General features: G+C 41.3%; 1 protein-coding gene across 2 annotated transcripts; it reads left to right on the top strand.

The window, feature by feature from the left end:
• Nucleotides 1-427: 427 nt before the first annotated feature.
• On the top strand, nucleotides 428-11152 carry bnip3lb (BCL2 interacting protein 3 like b). 2 transcript variants are annotated; one of them, XM_027026070.2, is made up of 6 exons: nucleotides 428-910; nucleotides 3551-3776; nucleotides 4739-4808; nucleotides 5159-5250; nucleotides 8240-8389; nucleotides 9041-9279. In XM_027026070.2, exons 1-6 carry the CDS (start codon nucleotides 874-876, stop codon nucleotides 9084-9086), a joined length of 621 nt encoding a protein of 206 aa, XP_026881871.2. In that variant the 5' UTR covers nucleotides 428-873; the 3' UTR covers nucleotides 9087-9279. The 2 variants fall into 2 exon arrangements, with proteins under 2 accessions (XP_026881871.2, XP_026881870.2); XM_027026069.2 differs by lacking the exon at nucleotides 9041-9279 and adding an exon at nucleotides 9312-11152 and having other exon boundaries at nucleotides 431-910.
• Nucleotides 11153-11196: the final 44 nt, after the last annotated feature.

The following is an 11196-nucleotide window of genomic DNA, read 5'->3' as shown; positions in this document are numbered from 1 at the left end:
TGGATTTTCTTTCAATTTTGTTTATTTTTAAGAAACAGGTATAAATTCAGAAAATACATTCCTTTTTTGGCATTAGTGGAAGCTAATGTGTTTTTATAGTGACATGTTAAACAAGTAAGCCTTCTGTGTATTCTGTGGCTGAAGGTTACTGGCCTTGGTGCACTTAATTGCTGCAGTTTAATTCATACCCACTGAACTGCCAACAGAGAAAGACAAAAACATGTCTAAACCTTTTCAAAATACAAAGCTCGCCCATAAAGATGGAGCTCACAGACGAGTGACCTTTAAAAGAATCGGTTTAGCAACATAATGTTCGGCTTGTAATTAATGTAGTTCCTGCGTTTGTGTGGTTTATGGGGACGTATGAGTTTGGAACGGCATTGAGGAGTATATGGTAATGGACGGACTCATTTAAGCGGTACACATTCTACGCGGAAGCAAGTAACTGAAGATACGCCTGAATGCGATTTATGACGTTGAACACCAACAGCAGAAACATTTTGATTCCTGTTGGATTTTTGTATTTGAGCAGATCTGGACAATTTGGAAATCTTGTCCCTGTCAATAAGTCGTATTAACTAAACAGAGTCAGGTGAAAACAAAGTGCTAAATCCTGCGGTTGTTTGGTTCTTATTTCATTACGTCACATAAACTCGTGCGTCATTTTAGCGCTGCATGCAGAGAAGTGCGTGTTGCAGTTCCAGGATCAGTCAAAGTACTTCAAAACAACCCCAGACTTTCACAGCAGCTCCTACATCCAGAGTGTAAAAGATGGTTACTTCCGTGCTGTTTCCTCTACTTTTACGGCAATTCTAAATATAGTGTGAGCTGGACCTTGGCGCGAGGCTGCGCGCGGCTGTGCTGGTTCACGCGATGTCCGCAGATAACCGCGGAGACTCCGGATTAAACGGTACGTACAGACCTCTAGCTGGTTTATATTAATCTAATATTTGTATTTGGTGTCAATATATTGGCCAGAAGACTTTTGTGAGCCATGAACTAGAAGGCTGCATTTTAACATATATATGTATATAGTTTTAATTTGATCTTTTTCCTGTCTCTCTACACTACACTGTAAATAGGCTCCAGTTTACCCCCAGCTGGAGTCCAGATTTGGTGTTTGTGTGAAGGGTTTACTTGTCCAGTAGCTCTAGCCCGTGGGTTGACCCTGCTGACTTGCAGGACACTGTTACAGTGGCTTTTTCATTCCATTATGCTTTTTTATAGTTCTCATTTGGAAACCTTTATGGAAGAATTATTGTCACTAAATTGCTCAATGGTTTTTTGTGTTAAAAAAACCCCCAAAACTCATTTTAAAACAGGATCACAGCTGCCTCACAGCTCTGTTTACTAACAGCATTTTAAATAGGCATATTCACTATGATTCTTAAATGTACCAGATGTTTGTGGGTGTGACGGGTGGTGGTGTCTGAAACAGATGTGTGTGTGTGTGTGTGTGTGTGTGTGTGTGTGTGTGTGTGTGTGTGTGTGTGTGTGTCAGTCAGTGACTGGACCTTTACAAGGTGCTGCTGGGTCTCATCTCTTTGATCCTGCCAGGCACACCAATATGACCACTTGACCTGTATAACCATGTGACCAGTATGACCACATGACCAGGCCTGGCCAGAATGTTCAGCAACCTTGGTTGCATGTTTATGGCTGTAACACAAAAAGAGTCATTTTACGTTCTTAGGGAAGTAAAATTCCTTAAGAACACCTGTTTGAACAGCCAGTGTGTATTACTGGGAAGCTACTGCTAGTTCATCAAAACAATAATCTCACTTTCAGACCAGTTAAGTGGAACCCTCTGGTCATGTGTTCTACTCAGTTTATAAGGAAGTTTTTGCTTTTTAAGGAAATCATGTGTTGCTCGGATGGATTGTATTGAAGCTTCTATTCTGTGTGTCTATAAACTCTGTATTATAGCTGAAATGATGTCAGGGTTAGATGTCAGAGTGTAAACACAACAGGATTAACCATTAGAACTTGAGATCAAACGGTAGTGTGTAAGCACAACAGGACTGACCCCTATAACTTGAGATCAACTTGTGATAAACCAGTACTTTGTGATGAGGCAGCAGTACAGGAGCTGTACGACACAGGTCACCTCTTCTCTGCCAAGACATAAACAATAAGTGTGTGTGCTTGCGTGTGTGTGTGCATGTGCGTGTTTGTGTGTGCATGTGCGTGTTTGTGTGTGCGTGTGCGTGTTTGTGTGTGCGTGTGCGTGTTTGTGTGTGTGTGTGTGTGTGTGTGTGTGTGTGTGTGTGTGTGTGTGTGTGTGTGTGTGTGTGTGTGTGTGTCTTTGTCTGGCAGTGCTCCTGCTGGGCTGTGGGGTGGAGGGGGTGGCACTATGCTGTAAATAGGGCTTATATAGGGAAGGTTAGGGTTAGTTAATCCCCCTGACTCTTCCTCTGACAAGCCAGTGTGGCTCTTTGGGTTGGTGAGCATTTCAGACATTTACAACAGTAACAAAGTTCCTCAATTTACCGTAATTTACTGGTGATGAGACCAGTTGGTTACTACTGTCACATCCTGGTGAAACTGAAAATTGCTATTGATGGTAGTGTCACCTAAATGTCTACAGTGACTACAATGTACAGTGATTTCTCCACTTCAACTCTCTTCTGATCACACTAGATGAGTTTAGTTTGTGTGAGATAAGATAAACAACACATCTCGTCCAGCTAAACAAGCTCTTGAGGACTATATGAATATTACAGCCTAGTGAGATTGAATAGGGTTGGAGCTACGGTTGTTAATAATAATAATAATAATAATAATATTATTATTATTATTATTATTATTATTATTATTAGAGTAGTTATGAGTGCTCTACCCAGAACAGGGTACAGCATGCTTGTACAGGCCATATTCATGTGAAACTCTGATGCCCATTCAGAGAAGGTTGTGCTGGATTGCTTTCTCGTTTTGTTTTCTGTTTAGATTAATGGAGGAAGAATTGACCTCTGCACGGTGGACATGAGTGCTGTATGTACTAGTGCTTTAGGGGGATGTACATGTAATGGAGGGTCAGGACAGGGAGGATCAGCAGGCATGCTTACAGTCGTGTTGCAGGAGGCATTTCTGCCTCCTAGCTGGGCATGTTGTTTTAAAAGCATTTTCCAAAAGTCTGTGGAGGACACGTTTCTGGTGATCCAGGAGGTTAGGAACTAAGAGACAGTGAAGATCTGAGTTCTTTTTACATGCAGGGTTCATTTTTGAAGGAACTGGACCTTGGACATAAACATAAGGGATTTCAGACTTGTTCCTTTATATCCATTTAAAAATAATGAGCAGTTTTCATAAACTGAGCAAGTGGAGAGTTGCAGTGTTTTTCCTGTGCTGACACATGTCTTTCCTGATAATTGAGTGTGTAGAATCAGAAATGCAAGTGCATGTTAATATTTGCAGCTTGTGCTTTCTAGGCTTACATAGTTTATTAATTAGATTTTTTTTTAATTTAGCACTTAAAATCATCCTGTAGCCTGTAGGGTTACAGCAGCTGCTCTCATAGGTCTTGGTTACTGTTCTCATGTTTCTCTCTCAGGCTCATGGGTGGAGCTCGAGATGAACAGGAGCTTGGGTGAGACATCTCATTCCTCGTCTGGTGCCGTGGTGATGCCTGCTCTTGCCCCAATAGTTGAGGAGGATGATGGTATGGCGGGAGGGCTGGAGCATGTCCCCTCATCCTCCTCCATCCACAACGGGGACATGGAGAAGATCTTGCTGGATGCTCAACATGAATCCAGCCGCAGTAACTCCTCCTGTGACAGGTAGGAATACCCTAACCCTAATGCATAGGACAGTCCTGGAGGCACTACCTAGTTTAGTGTTGTCCTCAGACTCGCTTAACTAAATACCAACTACACTGAATGGCCACTTTATTAGTCACAGCTGCCCTTTCACGATTGGAGCTTCCGTGTATGGAAATTAGATGCGTCACCCCAAAGTGCAGCAAAAAACGGGTGAGCAAGTTTTCAGAGGATCAGTTTGTGTGAATTCACAGTGGGAAAATCAAGTGGTCTAAGCAACTTAGAATGAATCATGGTCATTGGGGTTAGACTAGCCAGGTCAGGGCCATTGGGGTTAGACTAACCACGTCAGGGTCATTGGGGTTGGACTAGCCAGGTCAGGGTCATTGGGGTTAGACTAGGCAGGTCAGGGGGCCAGTATTTCAAGAACTGCCAACATTGTGGGGTTTTCTTGTGTAATGTTGTTGACAGTATACAGAGAATGGTGGGATCATGGAAAATCATCCATCATAAGGGAATTCTGTGGACATAAAGCCCATCAACAACATGGGGCTGACCCTACTCCATAACCCCTAACCCTAAAACCTAAGCCTTACCCTAACCCCTAAGACCTCTGGATTCTTCATAACTCTGACCTTGACCCTAATCCCTAATCCATAACCCTAACCCTTAAACCTGAGCCTGACCCTAAATCCTCTGGATTCTTTATTCATAACCCTGACCTTGAACCTGACCCTGACCCTAACCCTAAGCCCTCTGGATTCTTCATAACCCTCTGTTGTGCATGAAATTCATACTGATTTACTGAGAATGTTATTAAAGTAAAATTTTAACTTTTACTCAGGCAATCTGGCAAAATTTATGTCACTTTTTAAGTATTATAAATTAAAATATATATTTATGTAACTAAAAATGTGCATGAACGTGTGTGTGTGTGTGTGTGTGTGTGTGTGTGTGTGTGTGTGTGTGTGTTTCTCCCACAGTCCTCCACGTCCTCACACTCCTCAGGGTCAAAGTCAGATTATCTTTGATGTGGACAGAGGTGAAAGTCAGGTACTATTGGATTTAATTTATATTTTTATCTGAGAATTATAGATGACAGTCTGAAAGGTTGTGCCACATGTACATGCTGAACCAAATATGATGCAATCAAACAGCTGTTTCTCCTCCAGTAGGGAGCAGCAGTTTCATGTACATACAGCAGTCAGCAATCGTTACATAACGGTGACTGTCACCTTAACCGCTGACTGGCACATGTCTCTGCTTCTATTGGTATTGCGGCATCTAAAGCATAACAGCATTTATCAAAATGTCACAACAACAAAACATGCACGTCTCTATTACACACAACCTTAACCCTAGATTGTGTGCTGTTTTTTGTGTGCGTGTTGTGCACGTGTGAGGTTCTGGAGAAGATGAGGGATGAGGACATTCTGATGAAGGACTCTGACTGGGTGGCTGACTGGTCCAGCCGTCCAGAAAACAGCCCTCCCAAGTGAGCACTGAGCCCATCTACAGGGTTAGCGTACTGTGCAGACTGTGCTAAGCTCTATAACTGCACAGTGGACACTGCTGGACTCTAGAACTGTGCTGACTGCAGTTGGGACATTAGGGTTAGGGTTAGAATGGCCTGTGTTTACATTTGTCTGGCTTAATATTATTATTATTATTATTATTATTAATAATAATAATAATAATAAGTTAAAATTATATAGTGCCTTTCACAGACACAAGGTCGCTTTACAATGATGGTGGGGGAAAAAAATAATATGTAAATAAAATTGGCACAACACAATAATGAAAAGAGGTTATGAAAAGTGTTGGGAGAAGGGGGTTATTTTAAGTAGAGATTTGAAGGAGGAGAGTGTGGAGCAGAGACAGAGAGATTGAGGTAAAGTGTCCCATAGTTTGGGGCCATGACACTAAAGGATCTGCCTCCTACAGACACCAATCTAAACTTGGGGATGCAGAGGAGACCAACGTGTACAGATGGGGCAGTAAGGGTGTAAGAGTTGAGCTAGATGGGGAGGTGCAAGACCGTGCAGAGCTTTGGATGTAAGGAGGAGGATTTTGAACTGAATGCGCTCAGGGACGGGGAGCCCATGTAGCTGATGACTAGGAGTGATGTGGACTGATTTCCTTCTATGAAGGAGGATTTTTGTGGCTGAGTTTTGGACATCTTGAAGTGAGCGGATGGTTTTGTTAGGGATGTCAGTGAAGAGAGAGTTACAGTAATCAAGACGGGGGGTGACGAAGGCGTGAACCAGGGTCTCAGGGTCGTGTGTGGAGAGGTCTAAGGCTAGCAATATTACGGAGGTGAAAAAGGACATTTTTGACGAGAACTATTCAAGAATCATGTTGGTTGAGACAGGCAATGAGTGTGTTAATTGTGTCAAATGTGGCACTTAAATCTAGAAGGAGGAGAATACTCAGAATCAACAGAGAGATGATGATCATTTAGGACATGTAAAAGGCTGTCTCAGTGCATGGGATGGAAACCAGATTGAAAATGTTCTAATAGACTGCAGTTGAGAAGCTACAATTTTTTCTAATACCTTGGCCAGAAAGGGGAGATTGGAAATGGGCCGGTAATGATCAAGAAGTGCTGCATTTATTCCAGGTTTTTTAAGAATGGGTTTGATAGCTGGGGTTTTGAGAGCTGAAGGAACATAACCCAACGTAAGGGATGCATTGATGAGATGACGGATGGGAGCAGAAATAGCAGAACAACACTTCTTAAGAAGTGGAGTGGGAGCAGGACCAAGTTGGCAGGTAGAGGAATTTAGTTTTTGTTATAATCTCAGAGATTAGGGAAGGTTGGGTGAGGGAGTCGGCAGAAAAGTGTTCAGCAGCAGCGGTGAGATGTGTGTTTTCATAATTAGATGTAGGAGAGCAGGGGGAAAAACTGATTAATTTTGGTTATTTCTTCATTAAAGAATCTAATGTGCGTTTTCTAATTTTTGTAGTCTCTGACTGTACAAGGTGTCATTGTGTCATTGTTCCACTTAATGTTTCTGTGAGTTAAAATGAGTGCAGTTGGTTCCAGAAAAAATTGAGACCACTGCAAAATTGAGTTTCTTTGGTTTTACTATTTATAGGTGTATGTTTTGAATAAAATTAACAGTTTTGTTTTAATCTATAAGTTTTACCCAAATTCCATATAAAGATTTTGTCATTTACAGCATGTACTTGCAGAAAATTACAACTGGTCAAAATAACTATGAAGTTGCAGTGTTTTCAGAAATCAAATAATGAAAAGAAAACAAGTTCGTATCCATGTTTCAACAACACAATACTGATGTTTTAACTTATGAAGAGTTCAGAAATCAGTATTTGGTGGAATAAAACCAATGTTCAATCACAGCTTTTATTCGACTTTCACGTTGCTTGTTGAATAAAATTTGGTTGATGAGGTGATCACTTAATCAGTCCCTCATTATTAGAATGAGGTGTGTCTGTGTTGGAGTTCAACGCACACTGGAACAGAATGGTGGACATATAGAGTTCACATTTTGGAGTGGAGAGAGAACTTTCTCTCACAGGAAGCTGCCAAGGTGCTTGTGCAGTCTCTTGTGATTTCAGAGCTACTTGACTACTGTAACTCGCTACTTGCTGGTCTTCCTCTTCCTCTCTACAACTTTTCCAGAATGCAGCAGCACGACTGGTGTTCGATCTTTCGAAGTTCACACATTACTCCACTGCTGCGCTCCCTTCATTGGCTTTCTGTAGCTGCACGCATCAGATTTAAAACCTTGATGTTCATCTACCAAACCAAAAAATAGACCAGCCTCTCCATACATGATGTCAAAGCCTGATCGAAAGCTTGAGTACTTTGAACCTCAAGAACGGCTCAGCTTGAAATAACATGCTTCAAGCCTCATGGAAGACATGCATGGAGACTGTTCTCTGTCCTGAGTCCCATACAGTGGAACAAACTTCCACTTGCTGTCCGGACAGCAGAGTCCCTTGCAGTCTTCAAACACAGACTGAATACCCATCTATTCGTGAAATATTTAAATGACCACTGACCCTGCTCCTGTGTTGAGTAACTGAAACTTTGCTTATTGTAGGGTTTTGTTTATTACACTGATGTTGACTAACTCAAGTACTTATTGTTTATTGCACTGATTGTTGTCTGTTATAGAGCATATGTGTTTCACACTTCTAGGCATCAGCACTGATTCCTGTATTTCTATAGTATTCTACATCATTGGTATATTGGACTCTAACCTATTGTACTTGCTAGGATGTGTTCTATAAGTAAATGACCAAGCACTTTTGTAAGTTGCTCTGGATAAGAGTGGTGCTTTTCCATTAGGATTCCTTCATGTTATTTTGTTTAGCATAATTTTAACAGCAGTTAATTTTAACAGCAGTAACCTGACAATGGCAGGTTAAAAACTCTTAGTGAGTCAAAACTAACAGACCATTGCTGACAGTGATGATGAGGGGACTGACTGAGTTGGTGTATGTGGTGCTTCCAGAGAATTCCATTTTTGTCATCCACGGCGCTCGGTCACCCTGAGCATGCGCAAAACTGGAGCTATGAAAAAGGGAGGATTCTTCTCCACTGAGTTCCTGCGAGTGTTCATCCCCTCTCTGCTGCTGTCACACATACTGGCCCTGGGGATTGGGTGAGCACATGCATATGCAAGGACACACTCACACACACACACTCACACTCACACTTACACACCTGCTCCCAAACATACAGAATCTGGGTCATCTTTTCGTCAAACTGTGTGTAAGAATAATACATCTGGGTTATTTTTTGGTTTTTCAGAGAAAAGTCCGTTTTTAATTACACTTTTATTTTACACCTTTGTTAAATATACATTTCAGTTCCACTACAGGTAACAACTTAAAACTGACTGAAGTGAAACTGATGACAGCTCATTCTCACTGCATAATGTTAACTATTATCCCAAAATAAACCTTTGTAATTTTGCATTACAGAAGGGTTAATGTAATAATCACATTACAGAAGGATGCCATATGCTAAAAGTTCTTCTAAGAAATCACACTTTTTTATGAGCTGTGGGAAATCAAGGCACTCCAGTGGAGTGCTCTGTAGGTGATGCACCAAAGGAGTGCATCAATGCATTCAGATAATCCAATATAAATAATTTCAATAAAATGTAGGGCAGTGTCTAACCACATTACTTCAAGGTTCATTGTATTGCAAGTCATGATATAGTCAAAATATATTGTTACATATACATAAGATTTTTGTCCAAAATATACAGACGTTAAGACCAACAGGAGCCATTTATTATACTTAACAGGCTGCCTGTGTTCCTCACCCATGGCCTTTTGTTGAAGGGTGTGTAGGGTGTGCTCTGTCTTAGCCACCAGAGAGCAGTCTCCTCGAGTAACAGCCTGGCAGCTGCAGCATAAACCCTACCTGACTGGAAAAAACAATAAGTGGATTATCACCTGTGCGCGCACACACACACACACACACACAGTTAGCTGGTAGAGTGGTGCTTTGCTTTGTGTTTTAGGACATAAAACTGGTGCATGTAATTCATCCAACCCCCCCCCTCTCACACACAGGGTGTATATTGGGAAGAGACTGACCACGCCCCCTGCAACCTCCTTTTGAGCACCAAAGCAGATGAAGTGTCTCAGATGTGACCTGTGTGGATTTGGGAAATGTTACAGTTTTTTTTATGATGAATGGCTGAATGCACCCCTTCACCTCACAATCTCTCACTCTCTAGTTTTCTTTTTCACGCCCTTCCCCCTTTTAGTGGTAGAGTCCTTTTTGCATTTCCTGATCTGCCATTCCAGCACATTCTACTGACATGGACAGAGCCATGCTGCCAGAGGGGAGCCTCTTCCTTTATTTCTTGTGTTTTCTCCTCCTCCCCCTGTCTGACCCTAATATTAGTTCTCATGAGTAATTGTTTAGTTTTCTCTCATGGTTCTAATTACATGGTGGGGTGTAAGATGGGAGGCAGTGTGTCCCCTTACCCAAGAGACTCCTCTGCTCTGCAGCAACTGAGGATATGATCCCAAACCTGGGAATGTTACACTCATACTATTGTCTAGGTAAAACAGGACCCCCCAAGCACCTTCCTCTAATCATCCAATCTCATACTGAGACAAAATATTTCAGCATGTCTTTATTAATTTTCCTTTGCCAGCCAGTAGTTATATTCATTCATATGATTTATTTAGGCATTTTAATTTATTCTTCAGCAGCTGTGCTTGATTGATTAATTGATGATCTGATTGATCAGATGGTTGAGACTTGTGTTCAGTCAGGATATGACTGTCCATAGATTCTCTACATGGATAACCTACTTTGATGAATGCAGTTGTCGCTATAGAGACAGCACTTGTCCCTGTAAAATGTAATTTGTATTGTTATAAATGTAATGTGTATTGTTTGTATGATTTAATGTAGTGTGGTGTTGTACCAGACTGCATGGGCAGCCAGGTTTCTGTGGGGCTTTTGATTGGAAACCCTAACCCTAACTCTAACCTTAACCCTAACCCTTTTTGAATGGAAGCACTAACCCATTAGTATTCTGATTTGGTCCTGCTTATTTTATCTTCACTTTGGGTTTCCATTGATCATGGTTGTGAAGCAACCAGCCTCGTGTCTCTCACACCTGGTGTGGACCTTCAGTGGAGTTCCTCACTTTTCGCAGCAGTGAGGATTAGTTGCCTGGTCTCTGGTGTTTTTCTGAGAGAACACTGATCTATTCTTGTTTGTTTTAATTATTATTAATCTTTGCATGCTTCTTTCCTGCAGAACTGTAGTCTTGTGTGTCCAGATACTCTGAAGCTCCATCTCTGTCAGTAGCGTGTGCTCCTGGAATTGTTTTCAGCAGTGTAGAATTTTCTCTGCTGGTGTCATTAACCAAAGTGCCTCAGGTCACCTGTCCATAACCCTGTCATTTATGTGCTTCAGGCTGTGTGCACGTAGGCTATTGGGAAGCTTCCCATGAACATGTATTGTTTCTTTGATTTTGATTTCTTTTCTATATTCCTCTAATACCTGAGACTGGTTAGTCTGGAGAATGTACAGCATAATGGATGTGATGGAGACTAAAGCTTTTAGTTGATTTGGGTTTGTGTTTGGAATTTTAATGGGTGCAGTGGGCACAGTGCCATCTAAATGCTGAACTGGCAGAGTGGAAATGCACTGAATTTATCCCACTGCAGAAATGAAATGGAAAAACTGCATCTATTTTCGCTTTTGTTTACATATTTATCCACTTCTTCATTTCTTCACTTTTCTCTTAATTTTGTGATTCTTTTAAGATGCAATTGAAGCAGGTAAAGTTTCTTTTGATGCTTTAATTTCTGCTTTAATAGTCAACTGAACTGGCTGGTTTAACACTGAATATTTTTCCATTAAATGGCCTCCATCTTAAAACTTTCAATGAGAGATTACATCACGGGTTTGGTTCTGATCTGGTGATTTTAA

This window comes from Electrophorus electricus, chromosome 17 (assembly GCF_013358815.1).
Source record: "Electrophorus electricus isolate fEleEle1 chromosome 17, fEleEle1.pri, whole genome shotgun sequence".
NCBI lineage: Eukaryota > Metazoa > Chordata > Actinopteri > Gymnotiformes > Gymnotidae > Electrophorus > Electrophorus electricus.
Note: the sequence above shows the minus strand (reverse complement) of the source record. Positions and strands in the feature narration are given on the sequence as shown.